The sequence below is a fragment of the Myiozetetes cayanensis genome, unplaced genomic scaffold, assembly GCF_022539395.1.
Source record: "Myiozetetes cayanensis isolate MyiCay16 unplaced genomic scaffold, myiCay2020 scf6-25, whole genome shotgun sequence".
NCBI lineage: Eukaryota > Metazoa > Chordata > Aves > Passeriformes > Tyrannidae > Myiozetetes > Myiozetetes cayanensis.
This window is the reverse complement of record NW_026087853.1, coordinates 44497404-44520677: the sequence shown is the minus strand read 5'-3', so window position 1 is coordinate 44520677 and position 23274 is coordinate 44497404. Positions and strand designations below refer to the sequence as shown.

The window sequence follows — 23274 nt, the reverse complement described above, 5'->3', positions numbered from 1 at the left end:
AAGGAAGAACTGGACGTGGCACTTAGTGCTGTGGTTTAATTGTCATGGTGGTGTTTGGGCAATGGTTGAACTTAATGATCTCGAAACAGCTACTGGACAAGGGAAGTGATTGTTCCCCTGTAGTCAGCATTGGTGAAGCCACACCTTGAGTGCTGTGCCCAGTTCTGGGCCTCTCACTTCCACAATGGTATTGAGGTGCTGGAGTGACTCCAGAGAAGGACAATGGAGCTGGTGAAGGCCCTGGAGCACAACTCCTCTGTGAAGTGGCTGAGGGAGTTGGAGTTGTTTAACCTGGAGAAAAGGAGGGTCAGGGGAGACCTGAATACTCTCTACAACTGCCTGGTGGGTGTCAGCTTCTTCTCCCAGGCAACTAGTGGACAGGACAAGAGCCCTGACATCACTGAATCAATTAGGTTGGAAAAGACCTCTGAGATCATCAAGTCCAACCTATGACCAAACACAAACTTGTCAACTAGACCATGCACGAAGTGCCACGTTCAGTCTCTCCTTGAATGCTTATGGAGACGGTGACTCCACCACCTCCCTGGGCAGTCCATTCCAGTGCTTAATCACCCTTTCAAGTGAAGAAATTCTTCCTAATGTCCAACCTAAACCTCCTCTGGCACAGCTGGAGACTATGTCCTCTTGTCCTGTCACTGGTCGCCCTCTCCACCTCCCCGCCACGGCTACAACCTCCTTTCAGGCAGTCGTAGACAGATTTTGAGCAAGGGGCGCTTCTCGCAGGGCAGCAGCACTGCGGGGGCCCGGCCGGGACCCGCCGTGCCGGGCCTTGCCCCTCGGGGCGGTACGGGGAGCAGCACCCACGCCGAGGGGCCTCGGCAGAGCGAACGCAGAGACACAGCGGGTGGAAGCAGGTGCCCTCCGGGTGGGATGAGGGCCGGCTCGGCAGCCCCCAGCCCTGCGCCCTCCTGGGCTCGCAGCCCCCGCTCCGTTTCTCTCCCTGGGTTTGCAGCGAGTGAGCACAACACCCGGGGCTGCCCGTGCCTCCCCTCCCTTGGAGCCCAGGGGAGCCGCACCGGGACCGGCTGCGGTGCCGAGGCCGTGTCAGGAAAATCTCCTTTCGTGACACTGCCGTGCCTGCGGGATGCCTGTGCCTGCGGCATGCCTGTGCCTGCGGCTCCACGCCCGCCCCACGTCCCGCCGGCTTGGGCACCTCCCCCGCCCCGCCCCGTCCCGTCCCGTCCCACCCCGGCAGCGCCGCTCCCGAGCACTCTGCAGGAAGTGCCGGGCAGAGCCCAGCCCAGCCCGGCCCGGACGCGCTTGTTGAGGGCCAGCGGCCCGAGGGGTGAGACAAGCGGGGCCGTGCTCGGCGGGACACGGTGCGGGGCCCGGCTGGAGCTGCTGCCGCGGGCCGGGACGGCGGGATGGGGGGTGGCAGGGCCAGGGCCAGGGCACGTGTGGACGAGTCCGTGTGTGTGCATGTGCGGGGATGTGTCCGTGCACAGGTCTGTGTGTCCATGTGCGGGTCTGTGTGTCCACGTGCAGGTTTGTCAGTGTGTCTGTGCCTGCCAGTGCACTGGATGTACAGACCCGTGTATTGCAGCACACCCTGAGCTGCCTCTGTGGCCTCCAAGCCTCTCCAGCCTGGGCAGTCCGGATCTCCCCTTTGGTTCCTTCACCATCAACAGCTTTACAAAGCTGTAGCATGTATTGTGTACAGCCATTTTTTTGTAAGAAATGCTCACCTTTATACTAAAGCAGCAGTTTCACTTGTATCCCACTGACACTTGGTTTCACAACGGGGTTCGACAAGACCTGTCGCAGTTTTCGAGCTGCCTCTGGGGTCTGCTTCCTGTTCTTGTCATTACATTCCTGCTCTTTCAGGGAGATGGGTGTGACTAGTGTGGTGACGCCTCCACCAGACTGTGCCTTTGGAACATCAGTCCTGCCGTGTCCCACAGGTTAACAGTAAAAGCACTGCTCCTCAGAGTGTTGCTGGGGCATTAGCTTGTTTCCACTGGCCTTGAAAGTAAGATCCAAATTTGTTCTAGTTCTGCATCACTCACTCAAACTTTTATTCACCTATCTGATCCATGGCAGAGTTTGCAAAGAGCTCCTGATATTCACATCATAAGCTAGTTTAATTGCCAAGCTCAGGAGGAGTTGCAAAAGATAAAGGAAGTGGAAAGAGCAGGAAACAAGGTACTTGGAAGTATGTGACTACTGGTATAAAAACAAGTGTGGTGCCTCTGTTCATCTTTGAACTACCTGTGTACTATGGTGATAGTGTCTTCTTTTAAAAGTCCTGTATGAAGGCTTCTTCACACTAAGAAAGCAGAGGAGTAATTAATTTGTTCAAATTTCGTACCTCTGCTCCTTTAGGTTTGAAGCCTTCTCAGCATGCACTATGTGATATCTACTTTTTCCCTTTCCCTTTGTCTGTGGAGAATGCTGAAGGGAAGAAACAGGGAGTAGCTGGTAACTAGCTGGCCACAGCTCTGTGCCTGGTTTGCACTTCCACAAGAGCCCAGTGTGACTGCACAGTCCAGTGCTCCTGTGTCACGGATGTGCCTTTTCTAACCCCGTCCCTGGCCCTGACACGTTTGCTCTGCTGCCCTTTGCCCGCTCACTTTTATCCCATTGGCACTGGGTTTCACAACCGGGTTCAATGAGGACCCATCACAGTCTATGAGCTGCCCCTGGGCTTTGCTTCTGGCTCAGCTCTCCCTACCCCAGTTTTCTTCTCCACTTGTAAAGCTTCCCACTAAGGCACTTCGAAATCTGCATAAGGAATAGGCATTTCCATTTATATCTTTTAAGGTTAATATTACTGTTTATTCTGATGGTGGGTAATTGCTCCATTCCTTGATGAGATGTTGGCTGGGAAAACTCTGAGGTTTTCCCTAGGAGGAGAAGCCTCTGTGGCATCTGTCACCCTGCAGTTCTGTGCTCTCTGCCCGCAAAGCTTTCAGTAACATGCATGTAATCCTTCTTGCCCTTTTGCTTTGATTATAAACTCTTTCCACTCTGGGCTGGGGCAGGAGGCCCTCATGGTGCACTTGTGTTCTCTTTCAGCCCCATCTTTCCTCCTCCTCCTTGTCCCGGCTGCCTCGTGGTGCCGCTGGTTCCTGCCTGCCTGGCAAGTCAGAGCATGTCCAGACCCCATGGAGGAGATGCAGAAGATGGCAGAGCAGCTGAGCCTCTGGGGCAAGTGCGGGGAGGGGACTTCGGGGGCTCCTGCGCTTGCTGGCCCCTGCCTTGCAGGCAACAGACTGAACCTGGATGTTTATCCTGATGGCTGCTGCCATTTCCTCCGGCTGTTGAAGCAGCAACGGGAAGAGGTGGTCCAGGTGGAGTTCCTTCGTCTCAGCAGCAATGATTGCCTCATTGACACCACGCTGGACAGCCTTCCTCATCTGGAGCACCTGAAATCCCTGGTGCTGAAAGGTAAATTGGCTCATCACCACCCAGTCTTTCTAGGCTCGGATTTTCTGTTAATCCTTCTCTCTGCATCTGCAGGACAAACTGCCCTTGGAAGTGTTTTGTTCCAGTGCCCCTTACCTCAGCTTTGGCTCTTAGCCTTGCTCAGAGCTGCATGCAGATTTCAACAAGATACAGCTTCTAGACTCTTATTTTCTTCCTTTGTTTCTACAGCTGCCTGGGGATCAGTTTTTGGAGTCTGGCTGAGTTGATGCTGCGGCATTTTCTTTAGCCACTCTCTTTAAGAAGAGCATTTTTTGCAGTTATTCAAGAAGAGAGGGATTGAAAAATTTTGCAGTTATTCAAGAAGAGAGGGATTGAAAAGTGTTAGATTTTTTGATAAATGTTCAGCCCCTCTTTAACTTTTGGAAGTATAATAAACTGTCTTTTCTGCATTTCCATTTGAATCAATCCATGCTTAAATCCTTGGTTACTGCAAATAACTGTATGTTTAGCAGAGTTCAAGACAGACCAGAAGAGGCTGTTCAACATTTTATCTAAAGTATGACGCAGGGGCATGCATGTAATTTGGCAAAGTGTAATAACTGTTAGAGCTATAAATATGAGATCATTATTTGAACTTTCTCATCTCTTTATTGTGGGAGGATCTCAATACAAGTGGTATAATTTCTGTATCAGACTGAATCATTTACTCTTTGGGAGGTGCAGTTTTAAAAATAAATGAGAGAAAAAAGAGGGAGTTTGTGGCCAGAATGCAGGGTTCTACCTGAAAACTGAAAAGATTGAGGTTCATTTCTGTATCTGCCACAGATTTCTCATGTGAATAATTTGAGATTCTTTTCCATATTTAGTAAGGTGATGATAACAGCAATACCTTTTATTAGTCCTGTTTAGTGAGATGCACACATCCCCTGAGCATCCTGAAATGCAATAAAACAGTTCACTAAGATTTTCTTATGTACAAAGTGAAATGTGTCTGATAGTGTGGTTGTTCTCATTTTGCACCGTTATGCAGCATAACAAGTGTTTGGTGCCCTCTGCTGTATGTGGATACAAATAGAGAACAGGGGAGGGCAAGTAGGAAACAATGAACAAACAGAGAAGTTTCCTTTTGTTTGCTCAACTTATTTTCCATGGGTGCAGCCCTTCTCCAATTTGAGTGTCACAAGCTGGGTTGGGGAACTTGTATCCTTCTTTCTCTGTGCTGTCTGGCCTACACAAAACTGAATTACCTACTTCTCCCCCCTTCCCCTCCATCTTCACTGCTTTTGCCATGTCTGCCCTCCAGTCTTGCAAGGGCAGATCTCGGTCCTTAGGGCTGTTTGTTTCTCAACAGCATGGACAAAGCCTTGAGGGCAAGGACTATCTCCTTAATCCATAAAGTGTTGTGTGTTGGCCACTTCCTGGTGAGGAAGAGGTGGGGAAGGAGAGTAGGAGGTTTGGAAGTATGTGGGTCACCTTGCTGAAGGGTGGTAGATGTGTGGGGGTGTCCTGGCAAGTTCTGAGCTTTGACTCCAGATGTGTTTAGCAGAGCTGTACTGGTTCACTGTGGCATCTAGATTTCATAACAGATTTTTACCATTACACCCCTTTCACTGATCAGGAGACTAAGGCATGAAGCAGACTCACTTCTCTGAGTACTTTGTAATCAGTGCTGCTCATTGTGATCAGTAACTCCCCATCTCATGAGTCTCTGTGCTAAGGAGTCTCACGTGAGGCTGGTGAGATATCCCTGTAGCATATTGACCTCTTCTTCTACTTCCCTCCACACCCAGGAGGTCATGTTAGAGATAAGTTTGGTTCCTGCCAGCGTGGCTCCCTGACAAGCTTGCCACAAGACTTCGGGAACCTGAAGTGTCTCACCCACCTGGATCTCAGCTTCAACAGACTCTCCACCTTGCCGAGCTGCATTCTCCACCTCCCCAGCCTCCGTGTGCTCCTGGTGAGCCACAACAGCCTGGTGGCACTTCCTGAGGACTTTGGCTGTCTTAGCAAGTTGACTTTCTTCTCTGCTATGAAAAATCAGCTGACGGACTTACCTCAGAGCATTGGGGAGCTGTCAATGCTGCATACCCTGGATCTTTCAGAAAATGTTTTGCAATTGCTTCCTGAAGAAATTGGGAATCTGCACAACTGCAAAGAGCTGATTCTCTCTGGAAATTGCCTATCGAGCATCCCAGACTCCTTAGGTATGTATTTTTTAGGGGAAAAGAAGACATGGGCTTGCCAAGCTTTTGGTACAGCCTAAGAACGTGTGAAGCCCTGGGCCTTTTGTCCTCAGAGCTGTTAGCATGTTGGAGCCAAATGAAAGGGATATCTGGAAGTGGCGTGCTTGGTTCAGTCAGTCACTTCGAGCATTAATGACTCTCTGGACCACACTTTCTGTTCTTGTGGATCAGCAACACGGCTAAGATCTCAGTACAATTTACAATCTGGCCTGGCTGGTTTTGGGTAGCACCCGGGACTGGAAACAGAAGAGCTGGGGTTTGATGGGATGCAAATCTGGGCTTGAAATCACAGTGTACAGCGTGGATAAGTCCACAGAACTGGGCTCTGACTTCTGCTGCCCAGCCTCCTGGCTCTTGGATCCTCTATTACTTTGTGCCCAAGGTTGTTACTGATGCTGTCACAGAACTGTCTTACATCCACACTCATAGCTGGGTGCTGAAAAGCAGAGGACAGAGGAGATTGTGTTGCCTCTCAGCTAATTCCCTGCACCCGTTTATTTTGTGAGCTATAGAGATGTTTGGCTTTTGCGCTTTTCCCCCATTATATGTGCGTTTACATGGGATGAGGAAGGGGGGGTTAGAGCCGATGTGCGACACAATTAACAGCTTCTTGTTCTTGTTCTAACCTGCAGCCAATTTGAAGTCTCTGCGTGAGCTGCATCTCCACAGCAATTTCCTGGTGACGGTCCCTGCCTCTCTTGCCAGCCTGCCCAACTTGTCCAGACTTGATCTGCAGAACAACTGCCTCCGTGTTGTCCCCTCTGAGATCCAGGCTTTGCCATTTGTGGACCTCCATGGCAATCCCTTAGGAGAAACTGAACCATCTCTGCAGGCTGGTAATTGCAAGGCTTCTGCTGCTGTGTGTTCTGCCCAGCTGTTCCCTCACTCAGCCCAGCATGGTGTAGATGGGTTTGGATTAGAGAAGACTAGCAGGGGGGAATCAGATCAGCCTTTATTTGTCTGGAATAATTATTAGGTTGTAAGGATACAGACAGTACTGGTTATGTTTTTTATGAGCCCAAGCCTGGTCTGAAGGGCTCAGTGGTCCCTGGAATTGGACTTTCTCAATAAGGTTTTGTAGTGGAAGTGAAAATGGGATTCATGGGAAATGGATCAGGAGAGGTCCTTAAAGAGGTCCAGCCTTTTTAGCAGAGGTGAGCACCAGTTCTTGGACTTGCTGCAAGGCCCTAAGGCTGTGGTGGCTCATGCTAGAAGCTCAAAGAGCAGTAAGAGGTCATTTTGCTATGCAGTTACCTCCTGCTTTCCTGTGGTTCACAGGCATGCAGGGGAGCAGCTCTTTGTTCAAGGTGAAGGTGATGAATAAGCAGGAATCTGAATAGGGTTTCCCAATGGTGCTCATGTTCACAAGAGCAAGCACTGATTCCCAGGGGTGGCCCCAGGCAGTCAAACATGGCCCTGAGAGCTGCAGGGCTGGTAGATTGAAATATTTTGTGACTCTCTCTGCTTCTGAGTTTCCCAGGGGGAGAGTCACCATTTCCTTGTCTTGGGACCTCTAGGCCTCTTGCTATCCTCCTGCTGCTGCTTGATCTGTAGCCCACTGCAGTGTGATCAGGGTTCCATTAGTGGCTTCTGTCAGATTAGGATTAAGCCAAAACTGTTCAGCCTTTTTTGTCTACCCTGGTTTATGTAACCTCTGTGTTTTCCTCCTACCCAAACCTGGATGAGGGGAAGGCTGTGGATGTGTCTATCTGGACTGCAGCAAAGCCTTTGACACTGTCTCCCATAATATACTCCTGGAAAAGCTGGCAGCCCATGGCTTGGACAGGGGCACTCTGTGCTGGGTTAAGAACTGGCTGGAGGGCCGGGCCCAGAGAGTGCTGGTGAACGGGGCTGCATCCAGCTGGCAGTCACCAGTGGTGTCCCCCAGGGATCAGTGCTGGGCCCAGTCCTGTTTAACATCTTTATCGATGATCTGGATGAGGGGATTGAGTCCATCATCAGCAAATTTGCTGATGACACCAAGTTGGGAGGGAGTGTCGACCCGCTGGAAGGCAGGAGGGCTCTGCAGAGGGACCCGGATAAGACTGGAGAGTTGGGCCGATTCCAATGGGATGAAGTTCAACAAGGCCAAGTGCCGGGTCCTGCACTTTGGCCACAACAACCCCTGCAGCGCTACAGGCTGGGGACAGAGTGGCTGGAGAGCAGCCAGGTGGAAAGGGACCTGGGGGTGCTGATTGACAGGAAGCTGAACATGAGCCAGCAGTGTGCCCAGGTGGCCAAGAAGGCCAATGGCATCCTGGCCTGCATCAGGAACAGTGTGGCCAGCAGGATGAGGGAAGTGATCAGCTGTACTCAGCACTGGTGAGGCCACACCTTGAGTATTGTGTTCAGCTCTGGGCCCCTCAGTTCAGGAAAGACATTGAGGTGCTGGAGCAGATCCAGAGAAGAGCAACCAGGCTGGTAAAGGGACTTGAGCACAAGTCCTGTGAGGAAAGGCTGAGGGAGCTGGGGCTGTTTAGTCTGGAGAAGAGGAGGCTCATCACTCTCTACAACTACCTGAGAGGAGGTTGTAGCCAGATGGGGGTCGGTCTCTTCTCCCAGGCAATCATCAGTAGGACAAGAGGGCACGGGCTTAAGCTCTGCCAGGGGAGGTTTAGGTTGGATATTAGAAAGAAGTTCTTTACAGAGAGAGTGATCAGGCATTGGAATGGCCTGCCCAGAGAGGTGGTGGCTTTACCATCCCTGGAGGTTTTTAAGATGAGGCTGGATGTGGCACTGAGTGCCATGGTCTAGTAATCACAGTGGGATTGGATCAAGAGTTGGACTTGATGATCTCAAAGGTCTCTTCCAACCCAGTTAATTCTATGATTCTATGATTCTTATTGCCACAGGTGAATCCAGTGCCAGAGGGCTAAGAAGACTCTCCTATAGATTGAGAAAGAACAGGTAAGCCTCTGTTATGAAGAACTTGTATTACTGGGGTGTGACGAGGTCCCAGACAAGATTGGTGCAAGGTGGGTATTGCATTGCAGGAATGTATAGGCTTATAGCCTCAGTAGGCCAGTCAAACACAAGTATGAGATTCTTCTGTTGATTTTTGGAGGGCTGAAGTCATTGCACAGTGTCATACATTCATGCATTTCTTTTAGAAGCTTTCCTGTCACCTCTGAAGGCTGCGAAGTGGTCCTGCCCTATGGCATCCATTTGTGCTTTCCACCGGGGGCTGCCTCTGATCCTCTGCGGATCAGCTTCCGACTCCTTGAACCGGACCCTCAGTGGGTAAAGCTTAGACACCACGATGTCTTGCTGAGTAGGGTCCTGGAGCTGCGGCCTCATGGGATCAAATTCCAGCAGGTGAGGACACATCTAGGTCACCTCCTGATTAATCTGCCTTTGCAGCAGATCATCAGGGCCTTCTGAGAGAGCCTTTTGGGACTTTTGAGACACCTACCCCCATAACTGCTGCTTTTAAATATCTACAGAACTGCCTTTCAAAGAAGCCCCTCTGCAAAGACTCAGAAAGGACACAGCCAGCTTCTCTGGTGCTGTGCTGGCCTGGTGCCTTTGCCTTCCCCACTGCTCCTAATTCAGCTGAGCTGTAACCTTTCTCACTCACAACCCTCCTGCTGTGCCAGAGGATAAGTACTGTTCCAGTGTCTGGCCTTAGCTTGCAAAGAGAATGGTTTGCATCCTTCTATAAATGTCTGATTGTGTGGTTTTCATTCAAGCTGGCGAGTAGTTACACCCCCAGCCCCATCATGGCTAACAGTGGCTCACTGCAGAAGTTGCTTTGCCCTTTCTGCCCAGAAGGGCAGAAACTGCTGAACTTTTCCTGCTGTCTCACTCCAAAGCGGACCTGACATCTCCTGTCACCTCCCCAGAGACTGCAGGGTAGAGCAGATTCCTGCACTCCCTGCATACGGGTTGTGCTTCACCTTCCCCCTTCTTATTTGCACAGGAAGGAGAGCTGGGTTTGTTTTATCCTTTCTACTCATGTCTCACAGGAATGCTTTTTTGCCAGGAGGTGCAGATATGGATGCCATTTGTCCCACCTCAAATCCTTCACCAGAATGAGGTGGTAGTTCGGACCTTCAGTGGGCAGAGCTGGAGTGATCTGAGAACGAGAGTGGAGCAGAAGAAGGGATTAATGGTGAGCAGATTGAAATGACCAGTGACACACATTGGTGCTCTTTGGTTTTGCCCAGCCAAGAGTGAGCCCATTTGAAACATCTCACAAGCTGTATTTTGACCAGCTGTTATAAAATGTAGTGGATTTCAGCTCCAGGTTTCCTCTCTCGTGGAGTTGTGTCTCCTGAAAGTGGTGAGTTGCAGCCTGCCATGCTTCATCCCTGTTCTAGTGCTTTCATCTGCTTTGTTGATACTGGTCCTTATTTTCCTGCCTTTATTGTATTAAATTATATGCCTGTATATTTTCTTCCCTGCCTTCTGTTACAGATGACTCACTGTAGTGTCCTTCACTTCTCTTGGTTCCTTGTTGTGTCTCGACTTGTGCAAGATGAATGCAAAGTGCCAGCAGAGGGGACATTGCTCTTTTCCAGTGTGGATCCAAACATCAAAGTGATCTTTCCTCCTGGAGTCACCAAAGAGCCTCGCAGTGTCAAGATGCAGGTATGCATGCTTTAAAAAGCAACCTTTGGTAAGCTGTGGTGCAGATATTGTCCCATGGCACAGTACAGGAACTGAACTCAAGATGTCTGCCCTAGGGTAATTCCTGTCTGACATGGGTGCTTCATGGGTGGACCCATCTCAGATCGCCTTCTTTCTTAACTTCCCTGCCTGCAAAATGGGCCATGCTGCAAGCTGCCATGTGGCGTCTCCAGCAGACCAGCAGGTAGCTGCTATAAAGGGAACACAAGGAGATTTTCTGTCTTTTTCCCTTGCAAAACTGAGATTGGCAAATCAGCTCTGTGAGACTTGGGTGGGGGGAATCTAATGCGGATCTAGTTCTAAAGCCACCCCACTAAAATTAATTGTTCTGTATAGTTGTCGGTAGTGCTAAATGCTGTTGTAATATCTTGGTCTGTCCCAGCTTGCAGGTTGCTAGACTTCAGCCAAAGTTCACTGTGGTCCTATTTCTCACTGGGTCCTGAGCCAAGAGCAGCATTTTCCTGCTGGGTGCTGCGGGAGCTGAGTGAGCAATGTGGGAATTTGGTATCTGACTGCTCTGCTCACTGTGCTGTCTGCCATGTCCAGGTGCTGCAGGTCCCTGCGAAAGAGATAGACGAAATCACAGCCAGTGCAGGGTGCAGAGCCAGTCCCCTGCTCTGCCTCTCCCAGGACTCCCTGGTGGATTTTCTCAATCCAGTGACAATTCAGCTGCCCCTTCCGCCCGGAATCACAGGTTAGTTTGTTCCTAAAACTGGCAAAGAGAAATGCCATGTGTGGAAAACCGCAGATGGCAAGCTGAGAATTTTGTTTGCCTCCCCTGTTGATAATAAAGCTTGCTGCTTTTCCTGCAGGAACAGCAAAATCTATGTGCTGAGTGAGTGGTGTTATAGGGTGGTGGGAGCTGAAGGTAGTTCAGATCCATCAGATCAATGCTTGGCTTCACAGACCAGACAAGTTGGGAGAATGGCCTTGGCAAATGGATTTCTCTGTCAAAATGCATGTGTATTTAAACTGTTGGTTTCAGTATGGTGGATTGGAGAGTCACTCCTGCCAACCAAGGAGATGCTTTGTAAAAGGGTTTTGATTCATGACTGGGAGTAGCTTGAAACAGGAAATGAAGATGCTGCCTCCAGGGATCTGCCTTCTCTTTTCCTTGCTCATGACTCGGGTGCTGAGCCACTGCAGTTAAAACTGTATGATGAAACGCTAAGCCATATCCCACTCTCAATACTGCTAAAAAAGTAAAAAAGCCTCAATTGTGCCAGGGATTCTTCTGTTTGCTGAGTACCCTGTGTCTCCCAATTCCTATTTGCTTTGATCTTTCCTGGCTTTCTTGTGAAGAAGCAAATTTTTTTTGGGTGTGATACGGTATTTGTTATAACACTACTTGGTATTTGTATGTCTGAAGTGCATCAAGATTGGAAAGTCTGTGGGATGTACATTAGAAAGAGATAGAACTTACTTAGATTTTGGTGTTGAGAATTGTCAAATGAATCTGTTGGTGGAAACCAGCACACTATGATTTTTAGTCTGCATATTTTGCCAGAACATCCTTGAAGCATTGGGATAGCATAGTCCTTTTATTGCTGCTCTTCTTTGGGCAAAGTTAAGTCCTGGATGTTGAAGGCCATGGGCCTTAATTTGGTGTTTTTAAAAGTAAATCACCCAGATCTGTGTCTGGATTTGTAAAGCAATGAATAAAGGCTTCTACTGCCTATAGCATCTCTTGGTCATTGTTGTCTTTAGGACTAAATTTGGATCAGTTAAGGCTGCGTCTTCTCCATGGTGACCCAGAGGGCCAAACCTGGCATGACATTACCAGTCAGGTGGTGCTGAAACTCACTCATATTTATGTGATGTTTGAAGTCACTCACTTCTCCTGGTAAGTGCAGGATTAGTCCTGAGGAAAAGATGGGATGTTCATCTGCCTCGCTTTTCTCACACTCTGACCAAAAGTCATGCCATTAACCCTATCTCTTCCCTTTTCCCTTTGCAAGTCAGGCCCAGTTTAGCACTTTGTCTCTACCCATCATTTTTTAAAATCTTGTGGGTATGACACTGGTGTTTCTACCTGGACAGGATCCCTCCTGTTTCCTAATTCCTTGTGTGCCAGGTACTGGCTGTGGTACACCACTAAGACCTACATTGAAGGCATTGCCAAGAAGGTCTATGAGCGGCTGCGTCTGTACCAGGTGAACTTCATTGCGCTGCAGAGGAAGAAGGACCCCGAGCAAGTCCTGCTACAGTGCGTCCCCAAGCACAAGGTCTGATCTGGGTTCCATTGCCTTGCTCCCGAGCTTCCTGGGCCTCCATTTATAGGATACAGGGCAGCAGTGCACCAAATGGTCCTGTTTACTGCCCTAGAGTCATGGCTGGGGTGTGCTGTCACCGCACAGTTGGTGGTGTGATACTGACTCACAGGGAGCTGTGGGAAGAAGGAAACCTCATTCTATGCAGTGGCACGTGCCGTGCATTGATTTCCTACCCTGAGGATTGGGCTGCTCAAATCAGCTGAGTGACAGTTACTGGCCATGTGTATGCTGTTAGCATCCAGCAAATTTGTGGCAAAACACGTTGGCTTAAACTCAAGTCAAAGTTAAGGCTTACACTTCACTTGTCTGACATGGGCTAGTGGTGTGGGCAGCAGCACTGCTTTGATTTCCTTTGGAGTGGTTAGAAATGGTACTCTTCCCAATGTTCCTTGCTGTTTACAGTTCAAGCAGTGGACAGAACTTATGACCCCTCCTTAACCTGCTTCAGTGCAACATCAGGTTAGTTTATGCTATGAGTTTGAGCTAATCAGGCTGACTTTGTAGGGAAGGAGATGGGAAGCACTGATGCATTCTTTTCTCCTGCCTCTGCTCTAGGGGTATCAGCCCTGAGCAGTGTTGCTTCAGATGTTAGCAAAGAGAGTGTGCATCTGTGTTTGTGGAGCGTGTACCTTGGCAGGCACTGCCGCTCAGTGAGGTGAAGATGTTACCAGACTGCCAGTACTGGGCTGTGTGTCCAGCTCTGCATAATCCTCTGGTCTAGTTGCTTCTTCTCTTGTTTTGTACTGAAATGACCCATGGACACAAGCATCTGCAAGGATTTATATCTTGGGTTCTGGGCTAAAATTATCTCCGGAGAGAAGAGGCACAAAAGGCACAAAACTCAGAGCACCACTTCTTTGTCTTTAGTGAATGTACTGGGGATAGCAGGGGGAGGGTGTTTGTTTGTTTACATCTTTCTCATGTGAAATGGTCTTCCCCTGTTGATGGTAAGTGAGAGGAACGTCAAGAGTGTAGGCAAGGGGACAGACATGCTTCAGACCAAACACGGTGTCCTGTGTTGTCATCCTTGTCAGGTTGACCCAGTGCTGAAGAGGCTGCAGAACCGCTATCAAGGACCTGAGCCATCCGACATGGTGGAGATGTTTGAGGGAGAGCAATTTTTTGCAGCTTTTGAGCGAGGCATCAGCATCGATATGGGTATGGCAGTACTGGGCTCACTCTGCTGCTCCCTACCTCTTGTGCTTCTCTGGCCCCAGGCATATTTCTGCTGGGGGCTGTACTCATCCATGACATTCCTCTCTGTCTCTAGTTTGACCACTACTCACAGCAGCCAACCCATGATTTTGTTGCATTCTCTGGTCACCCATCTTTTGTGTCACTTTTCCCTATGAAAATACTGTTTGCAGACTTCCATTTCCTCTCATGCTCTTGTAAACCTGCAGAGGGCAATAGCTAAATGTGTTTATTTTATGACTGATCTGCTTCTGCAGCTAGCTAGGCCCTTTTCCTGGCATCTTAGACACCACACTGGGATGCCCATGGTGATCTAATTAATGTTGCCCGTTTCTGAGAGAACACATATAAAGTTGGGGGTTTTTTTGAGAAGATATTTCTGGAATAATCCTGAACACATAATTCCTCCTGCTGGAGCCACTAGAAGAGAAGGAAAGAGGGATCAGGACAAAAACTCAAGATAATGTTTTATGTCCCAGTGTGTCTGGACCTGTTACAGCTGCAAAATGAGCCATTTTCTGCAAAATTCGAACACAGAGCTCAGTTTCATTGGTGTAAAGTAAATACAAAGTACTACTAGTCTTTCAGTGAAGTTCATGAGGCTAGAGTCTGTCCCTCTGTCTTGATTTAGGCCAAACTCTTTATTTCCAGCTAATTACATATATGAATGTATGTACCTGATTATATTTTTTCCTTTAGCTCTACTCTGCACCCCTGTATAAATGGTGATGAGATGGGTAACCTCTTTGTGTGCATTAAAAGGTGCTATTGCATCTGATTCTGGCCTCCAAGAGATAGCATGGACTGAGATGGGAAGGAAGCATCATGTGTCATCCTGCCTTGCCTTCCATTCTTGAACTTTACCTTGTGTCCATTCTCCTTTTTCACTTGTAGGACCTGCTTTCTCCACAGTCAGTGTTTTCTGCTTTCCTATGTCACTCAGGGAAGGGGAAGGGAAGGTTGCAATTCTTTCAGTCATGAACACAAGCAGTAGTTAGTAGCATGGAGGCTGCTAGTGGATGATGGGCTGTTGGCCAGGCTGGAAAAGCTGCACACTTTTCTCCACAAGTTGACTGTTTGCTGCTTCTCTGCACAGATCGCCCTGACTGTGTGGACGGCCGTCTGTCGTTTATTTTTTATTCCCACTTGAAGAACATGAAGGAAGTATATGTGACCTCCCCTGTGGACAGGAAAGGCCAAGCTGTAAAAGGCCAGGTGAGCAATGAGTTACACTGACTTCTTGTTTCCTCCACCATCATCATCATTGCTTTTACAATACTCCTCATAGTAATCTGAGTGCTGTGCATGACTCTTTTCCTCCCCTCTTTCTTTGGTTTTGAATTTCACTGACTAAACGCTGAATAATCAAGAAGTGTAGTCTGGAAGGATCACTCATCACTTAGGACTTACATTCCTGATGTAACTTGGGGTGTTGGCAGTAAGTCCAGCCTTTATGGCAGAACCTCAGTGCTCCTCCCAGTTGCACGTAATTGAGAGGCCATATTTGTGGGCTGAGGATAGGTGAGAATGTTGAATTCAGACAGAAAAGACATGGTACCAACAGGCTTGGCCACTGTGCTTGAATCGGAGCCTCACTGAATGCTTTCTGTTTGCAAAGGTCTCCTTCTACCGAGGGGCAGTTCCAGAGAACATCCCTGAAGATGCCAGCAGGAGGAGGAAAGGAGCAGACTCCCTCTGGCTTGCTACTCTGCCCATCAAACTACCTGTAAGTTGTCTCCTACAGAAAAATCAGTCTAGATGGGATAAGAGCAATGCCTTCCTGCTCAGCTAATTTTGGTTTCCCCTGTGAGAAGGGATGCAATGAATGACCAATAGCTGCCCAATTAGGTTGTGGTGGAGATTTCTCACTCCCTGTGAGTGAGCTCTTCTGAAACGAGAATCATGAGTAGGTGGGAGTGGTCTCCATCTCTCCTGTCATCTTGCCTGTCAAGCACAGGCTTGTTGGTTGGGTGGTCAGAGAGGGCGGATCCCTTGAATGATGAGGGATGTAGTACACAAGGAAGCTCACTGTGATTAAGGGAAGTGTCTGTTTTGTTTATAAATTTCTTAGTCACACAGCTCATGCAGCAGGAAAAAAGAAAGGATTAGGATGAGGTAATTATGCTGGATTTGAACACACACAGCAAGTATAAGTATTCTGGTGTGAGCTTTAAAGTCGAGGCTGTGTGTTAGAGTGAGAACTTTTGCTTACGGAATTTAATTTATTTTTGAGAAGCTTAAAACAATAAATACTTTGGTAGGCTGGATGCTTCCCTTCAGATCACGTGCCATGATCTCATATCCGTTTCTGTCACATGCAACCTCAACTACAAATCTAGACTAAGTGCTCTCTTACTGCTGAGGCAAATACACTTTGGAGACATGGCTCATTTTAAACTGCTCTGTAAAGGCAGGAAAGGAAATTTCCAGTGTGAGCTATGTGAAAACTATGAAGTGATATTTTTCTGAGGCAGTGAGCATAGCTGGTCATTTTCAGTGTGAGTGCTCCTTACTTCTTACAGCCTGACTCTTCAGCCCCGAGAATTTCCTTTCTCCCCAGGAGGAGGAAGGAAATTGCAGTGTGGAGACCAAGTGACCAGACACTGTCCTCTATGAAAACAATTTGTAGAGGAAAGAATGTTCTTTCTTCTCTGTGACACAGCAATTGAAAGCCCGCTGCAATGAGAATCCTGGTCCCCTGTGTGGCTTCTCCTTCCCTCCCTTGAACCTGGGCAATGCTGAGACTGGCTACTTGACACAGGCAAACCTGCTGAGCATTGCCAGGCGTGTGGGATCTGACTGGCAGACCATTGGCCTCAACCTGGGCTTGACCTACCAGCAGATTGAGCGCATAGGACACAATAACAGGTAAGGTAGGACACAGTGATCAACAGTGATGCATTCTATCTATGTATGTATCTATGTATCTATCTATCTGTCTATCTATCTATGTATCTATCTGTCTGCAGTGTAATAATATAAATTAATGCTTGGCTGGTTGAAACACTATAATTGTTTCACTGAATGAAAGATGGGTTGACTAATGGTTCTTCTCAAAATAATGCCTTATATAATGGAAAACTGATTATTTTCTCTTGCCATTATAAAGCAAAGCTTTTTGTTTGAAAAACAAAATTGGGAAACAACAAACCTGATGAGCTCTGTAGTTCAGCCGAGTTGCATTCCTGTTTTGTTCTGTGATCTGGATTCCTGGCCAGACTCCATCTCATACAATGAGCAATGGTCTATGGCTTTAATTGTGAATATCGTCTGTATGCAAAAAGAGCTTGTGGTACCTCATGGGGCATGCAGTCTGACCAAAAAGCCAGAGCAGTAGGAGAGAATAAAATTTGTTACGAGCAAACTACTCTTCCTGTGGGGAAATTACATTCAAAAGCAGAATGCCTTAATTTGTTATTTCCATTAGGAAAATATTTTATAGAGAAATGCTAGTGCAGGAGCTGCAACTCCTGTAAGATGAGTGGGGAAGAGGGAGGCCCACTGAGTGTTTTGTGTATCTGGATGGCGTCTCCGGGGCTCTAGCTATGAACTGGGACTTAGGTCAAGTCAGGAGAGTGTGTTGGTTACTTCTGTGCTTCCTCCTTTCTTCAGAGATGACCTTGATAAGCAGATCTTGGGCATGCTTTTCTCATGGGCTCAGCAAAACTCAGAGGATCCTGACTGTGTGAGCAAGCTGATTACAGCCATGAAAGAGAGTGGCCGCCAGGACATAGCTGATGAGGTTGAAACCATCATTGATCTGGGACGACAGAAATACAGCGAGTCCATCCGCCGCGTGGGCTTGGAGCCGGAGAGCAGCAGGGAGGACTCAGCAATAGCTACGATGTAGCACCTAGCAGGAAAAAATGAGTTTTGCATGGGGTCCCTCTGCAAACCCAGAGTGGCAGTGTTTCGGGGATGCTGCCACCTCAACGGTCAGTGTCTTCCTGAGGAGCTGGGCGTTGATTTACTTGTGAGCAGACTGATGAGCTCTCTTGGGTCTGTATTCACACGCCACTTCTGCCAATCCCAGGAAGTTTCAAGTGCATTTATGAGCGTTTTCTCTGCTTTCACTGCTTGACCTTGAGCTTTAGCTTTCAGAAATGTGGAGAAATTTAGAGACTAAAGTGTCTGTCAGTTGAGTACTGGCTAGTGTATAGTATTTAATTAATTAATAGGAGCCCCTGGTGGTATAGTGGTTAAGGGTGCGGTGCTGTCACCGCCAAGGCCCGGGTTCGATTCCCGGTCAGGGACACTCCCCGGGCAGATGGAGCTCGTTAGCCCTGTAAGGTAATCCATCTACGTCCTGAGGACCTCACTGCCACCGTCCAAGCTCGCTTGGCCCCGGCAGATGAACCTTAGGATTAAAGGGTGGGCTCAGTTCCGCGCACACTGTGTCTCACCTAAAAAATCCAATGCGCAGGCTGGAAGGTGTAAAGACCTTCCCCGGATCTTCGCCCGTGAAGACTGGCCATTATTATTATAATTAATAGTCACATTACATGTATTTATTTGTAACTTATACTTGTAACTGTGTTCTGCTGGAAACACTGGATGTGAGTATTTGGGTCCATTTGTGCTCTGGTGCTTGTTGGGAGAGTGGAGGTGCAGTCATGAAGGCTGTTAATGGTGTGTTTTGCTCACATGAAAATATGAATTGTATTCTCCATGAAAAGGTTTCCTGTTCTCTGTCAAATCTCTTCTAGTTCCCTTAAGTCCAAAACAAAACCTAAGTATTCTTGTGGAAGAGGGAAAAACCAATTTGATAAAAATTTTTAGGAAAATTGCCCTCATTTTTTAGTGTTGCTCCAAAAACTGTTTTGAAACAAATAGGCTGCTGCCTGCTGCCAGGCTTTTTAGATGAGACCTACATGGTGCTGACCTTTGACAAAATTCCAGTTTCATTTTACCAAAAAAAGGTAAAAATCCATAACCTGTTCTGGGAGACAGTCTAATTTAAGTGGAAGTAAAATTTCCCTTGCAGTTTCAAAAGGATAGTCCTCACATCCTCCCAGTGAAATATGACTGTGTAGTAGTGAAGATGTGACCCCTCCTGAAGTCTGGTAAAAAGCATTACTTAAATTTGCATTTTAAAGACTGTTCTGACCAGCTTCAAAATAGGCACTGTTGTGGGATTGGCATGAATTGTGCTGAGCTAACTTCCCAGTTTTTCGGTCTGAGTATCTTGTATAAGGCTGGAAGCATTTACTGCTTTTTAACTGCTCAGTTGTTGACTACTGAGGTGCCCTTCTCTTCCTGTTCCCTGTCTCATGATGGCCCTCAGTTGTAATGACAACCCAGTAATGACAGTGGAAAATTTCATGCAAGCTTTTTGAAAGACGACCGTCATCTAAGTAAATTCAACTCTTTCAAGACAGATTTGAATTCAGCATAACTCTCTAAGCATTACTTAAAGGGCTGTTTGCAGTCTGAAAAAAGAAGTGTGTATAAAAATGCCAGGTTGCAACACCCAAAGTCAACCTGCAGTTGCAGGTTGGAGAAATCCTGGTGTTTTCTTCCCCTTATGAAGAATCATCAGTGGCTTCCCTGATGCTGTTTCAGACCTGCCATCAGCACTATTGAAAGAGGTATAAAATCGTTCTGCTTTTTTTTTCCATTTAAGGCCATTCTAACATTTCAGTCCCCAGAGTGCTTAGTGTCCAGTCCAGAGCACTGGACAACGACTTACAGACTTGAGTTTCCACCTTGGGCCTAGGGACTTCCTCAGATCTGATTTTTTAGGTGCTGCCCTCAAGTCTTATTTTGGGTTCACGTCATCAGTTCTCTTTTGAATGTACATTTTCTCTTGTATTCTGTGTCATATGTTCTTGTCTTTAATTTTGATGTATACCAACGAGGTATTTGTTCTTTCCTCCAGTTTTGGGGAGATGCATTTGGGCGTATTGCTCTGACTGGGAATAAAATAAGCACTTAACTGTTCCACATCACAGACTGCTAATCCATAAATGCCTCAAGGAGTTAGACAGAGACAGGTCCCTTTAAACCTGTTGGCAGAACTTGGTGAACTTGGCTTTGCTGTGCAGAAACGGGAGAAGAGCCCCTGTTTGGATACTCCCAGCTGCAAAGTGCAGGACAGACTGCAGCTGAGTTAATGGTATCCCGGAGCTTGGCTGTGCTGCAGCGGGCTAAGCTGAGAAACACAATGTTCAGGACATGAGCTGAGCGTATGTCTGGGGCTCAGGTGGAGCAGGTCTAGAGAGCAACAAGGCTAGTCTAGAGGGGACAGGGCAGAGGGTGAGCCTGGCCTGTGGCAAAGGTGTAGGAGGCTTTTGTCTAGGCAAACTAGGCCAAGGATGTCTGCAAGTGTCATGAGGTAGCATCCACAGCTACTTTATGAAGCTAGGCTACATCAGCCTTCCATTTGTGATGGCCAGGCCACAGCTGAGTTAGGCAGTGCTGCAATAAGGGATAGGGTAGGATGGACTCTATGAAAGGCTCATCCAGTCATCAACAGAGCTGCAGCTCTTCCAGGTAACAGACAGATTGGTGCCAGGAGAGACGGAGGTCTGGTGTTTAGGTTGCGCTTGGTATGTGCTGCAACCAGGCCAGGCAACAGGAGATATCAAACCCTAGACGGTATCGTCAGTAGAATGGCTCTTCAGGATTTGAAAAGCTGATAACTTAAGGAAAGTTAAGGAACTACCCCAGACACTACTATCTCCAGTCTTTCATTGCCGAATGGCGGCCGCTGGGCCAGGCCACCTTGCTGGCATCTGGTTTTCTCCTTGAAGTGACACCAAGCGCCCAGCCCAGGATCTGGAGGTGCTGGCAGGAAATCAGAGCAATTGCCCAACTGCTCTTTCCTTTAGCTGACCTGGAAGCAAATATTTGAGCTGGATGAGAATCAATGGGAAGCGTGTTATTTTGAGGTGTGTTATCTTTGTCAGTAATCTCTTTGAGGCACAGTAACTCCTTCAAGCCTGTAGCTGCTGTGGCCAGGAAATGCTGATAACATTTGCAATAGATGGTTGAAGCAGCAAAAAAACCCTCAAAACTAACCTGGCATTTATCTTTTAAATCAAAAGATGGTGTTCCTTTCTGGCTTTTATGAATTCATCACACACTGGAGTAGTCTTTTGTAAGTCAGCTTTTCCTGGTGCCTATTATGCGCCTTACAGTGTCCTACAAATGATCTGGTAGATTTTATGGTTTTTACTGGGCATGATCTTGATGCAAACAAAATTCTTGCAAATAAATTTCTACCAGGAAAAGCTTACTTACAAAAAAATTTAAAAATAAAGCGAGAAATTGCTTGGGGAGAGGAACATCTAAGATAGGTTCCTTCTTTTTGGCTGTAACTTCTATAGCTCTTTAGCTCTCACAATTAAACCCTTTTCTATTTCATAAACTTGCAGATCTCCAGGAGAATGACCAAGTGGCCCTGGGAGGTGAACAGTGTGTTTCCCATGTACCATCCTCCACTTCCAGGTTCTGCTATTTAATACACACTCGTTTCCATACTTGACAGTGTCATACTGCTGTTGCTTTGCAAAAGGGAAAGGAACCTTAAGTGGTCCTTAAATTCACTGTTTTCCTCCCAGAGGAGGATCACTGCACATCTTCAGCCTTTAAAGCAAGAGTAACTTTCACTGAGGAAGCAGTGGGGCTGATTTTCAGACAGTGGTGCATCAGAGTCTCAGCCCAGGGCTGCCTCAAAGTGAGCCCACTGTGGTTATCAGTTGGTATTGTTCAAATGAAGAAGACAGTTTTCGCTGCAACTAAGTGTGTGTCCATTTCCTGAACCCCACAGAAATAAACTGTATGTTCTTAAAATACTCTTTTTCTGTAAATCTGTGTCTTGAAAATCCACAAGGAGAATTTGATGCTTGTTCCAGTTTCCAGCTACACTGAAGGAACTTGGTGACTGGAAAATATAGAATCCAGGTAGGCACCGTGGCCATGGAAAATTTGGCTTCTACTCGTCCTGCCTCGCTGTAGGTCTGTAGGTTGAATCCCTGCAGAAGTTTGCTTTGGGAGGCTGGGGCTAAGATCCTTCTCTTTTTTTTGCTTATTGAACACCAGTGCAGTCCTTGTCTTTTCCAGATAGGAGATAGTGGAACTGGAAAACGTGAAAGGGGCAGGAAGGATGCTTAAAGACGAGTACTACAGAGTATTTTTTATTTTTTCTACAGCAAAACGATTACACCTCATGGGAAATGATGAAGACTGTGAAAAGATGATTGCCATCCACTGTTTCTCAACTAGGTGGCACCAAATGAAATAATCCAATATCACCTGCAAATAAGCAAAAGTGGGTACTTCTTTTCCCCACTGTGCATAGTTCAAATGCTAACTCTTTGCTGTAAGATGTTTGAGGCCAAAACACAAATGTTGTGTTCAGGAACTGATTGATTAAATTGGTGGGAAAAAGATCCTCTAGAAAGCAAATGAATATGGAAAGCTGAATGCATTCCCACATGGAATGAGTGAGAGACCTGGGGATGCTTTCCTCAGGCAAGAGTTGAATAAGACAGCAGCAACAGAGCATGTAGAGAAACAAGGAAAGGCAGGGGAGGTGGATCAGGCATATCTACTTGCTCTCCCTAGAAAACCCAGATGGCTGCACTTTTTGCTTCTGCCAAAGCCCTGTGGATAAGAGAAGACCACACTTGCAAGGGTTGGAGGAGGTGGCTGTTGCTTGAACCTTTCCTCAGAACCATGGCTGAGCTTCACTCCTGGACTGAGAATTTCAGCGGTGACCCCTAACAAATCAGGCAGCACTGCCCAAAGGGAGAGACAGGATTGCTATCTCGTACATGTTAAGCTTACAAACATCTGTTCTGCCTTGCTTTCACTGTGTCTCAGCAGAGAGCTGCAGCTGTGGGACAGTTCCAAGGCAGCAGCAAGAGCTCAAAGCTTTGGGTATGAACAGGTTCACATCCGAGTAACCCCAGATGTGTCCCAGCCACACTGTCTCTGCCAGGCTTCTGCCAGAGCAGGTCTGGCCAGACCTGGTTTTCTGGAGGTCTGTAGCATCACCAGGCTGAGAAACAGCAAATCTCAGCAGAGAGTGGGGCCTATGCAGGCAGTGGCTGCAGCCGCTGTGGAGACACCCATCTCTCCCCACTCTGTGAAGAAGGGACCTGGCTGATGGGCCTGAGTGGTTAGGCTTCTAATTATGATTTGTTGAGACGATGGAAGAAGCTTTAGATTACAGTGAGAAGTAGGGAAAGCTGGATGAGGGAGGTAGTAACAGGTTAGCTAGGTGAGGATATAACCTTAGGTATAAATCTTTACCTTACTGCTTCTTCAGCCAAGTCCTTGGAATATTTCACTCCCTCTGGAAGCACCAGTTGTTTGGGAAAAATGGTTTTGGTTTTCTTACCTCCAGGTTGGAAAAAAAATGGAAATCCTTATGATTCTTTAGCATCTTCCCAAGGCCAGAGCTGAGAACAAGTATGGGTTGTGACACTGGTTGTAGCTGCTCCCTCTCAACTCTGCAAGTTTCTGTCTCCTGAGGCCTGGCACATCCTTCATGTATTGCAGGAGCATCAGGCTGAGTGACAATCCTGGCAAGGCTTTCAACC

At 47.5% G+C, this 23274-nt stretch overlaps 1 protein-coding gene across 3 annotated transcripts; it reads left to right on the top strand.

Moving 5' to 3' along the window:
• The first annotated feature begins 1276 nt into the window (after positions 1-1276).
• PIDD1 (p53-induced death domain protein 1) lies at positions 1277-21489 on the top strand. 3 transcript variants are annotated; one of them, XM_050337094.1, is made up of 16 exons: positions 1277-1306; positions 3037-3408; positions 5178-5591; positions 6263-6466; positions 8483-8537; positions 8741-8945; positions 9613-9741; positions 10047-10220; positions 10806-10953; positions 11967-12102; positions 12334-12484; positions 13567-13690; positions 14823-14941; positions 15345-15452; positions 16389-16594; positions 17339-21489. In XM_050337094.1, exons 2-16 carry the CDS (start codon positions 3126-3128, stop codon positions 17574-17576), a joined length of 2694 nt encoding a protein of 897 aa, XP_050193051.1. In that variant the 5' UTR covers positions 1277-1306; positions 3037-3125; the 3' UTR covers positions 17577-21489. The 3 variants fall into 3 exon arrangements, with proteins under 3 accessions (XP_050193051.1, XP_050193049.1, XP_050193050.1); XM_050337092.1 differs by lacking the exon at positions 1277-1306 and having other exon boundaries at positions 3135-3408; positions 16488-16594; XM_050337093.1 differs by lacking the exons at positions 1277-1306; positions 11967-12102 and having other exon boundaries at positions 3135-3408; positions 12300-12484.
• The last annotated feature ends 1785 nt before the right edge of the window (positions 21490-23274 follow it).

Bases quoted from the DNA above. Each gene is read 5' to 3' on its own strand.
- PIDD1 (XM_050337094.1), top strand. From the start codon at position 3,126: ATGGAGGAGATGCAGAAGATGGCAGAGCAGCTGAGCCTCTGGGGCAAG. The intron at 6,467-8,482 runs GTAATTGCAAGG...TTATTGCCACAG, and splicing joins TGAACCATCTCTGCAGGCTG to GTGAATCCAGTGCCAGAGGG. The intron at 8,538-8,740 runs GTAAGCCTCTGT...CATTTCTTTTAG, and splicing joins TATAGATTGAGAAAGAACAG to AAGCTTTCCTGTCACCTCTG.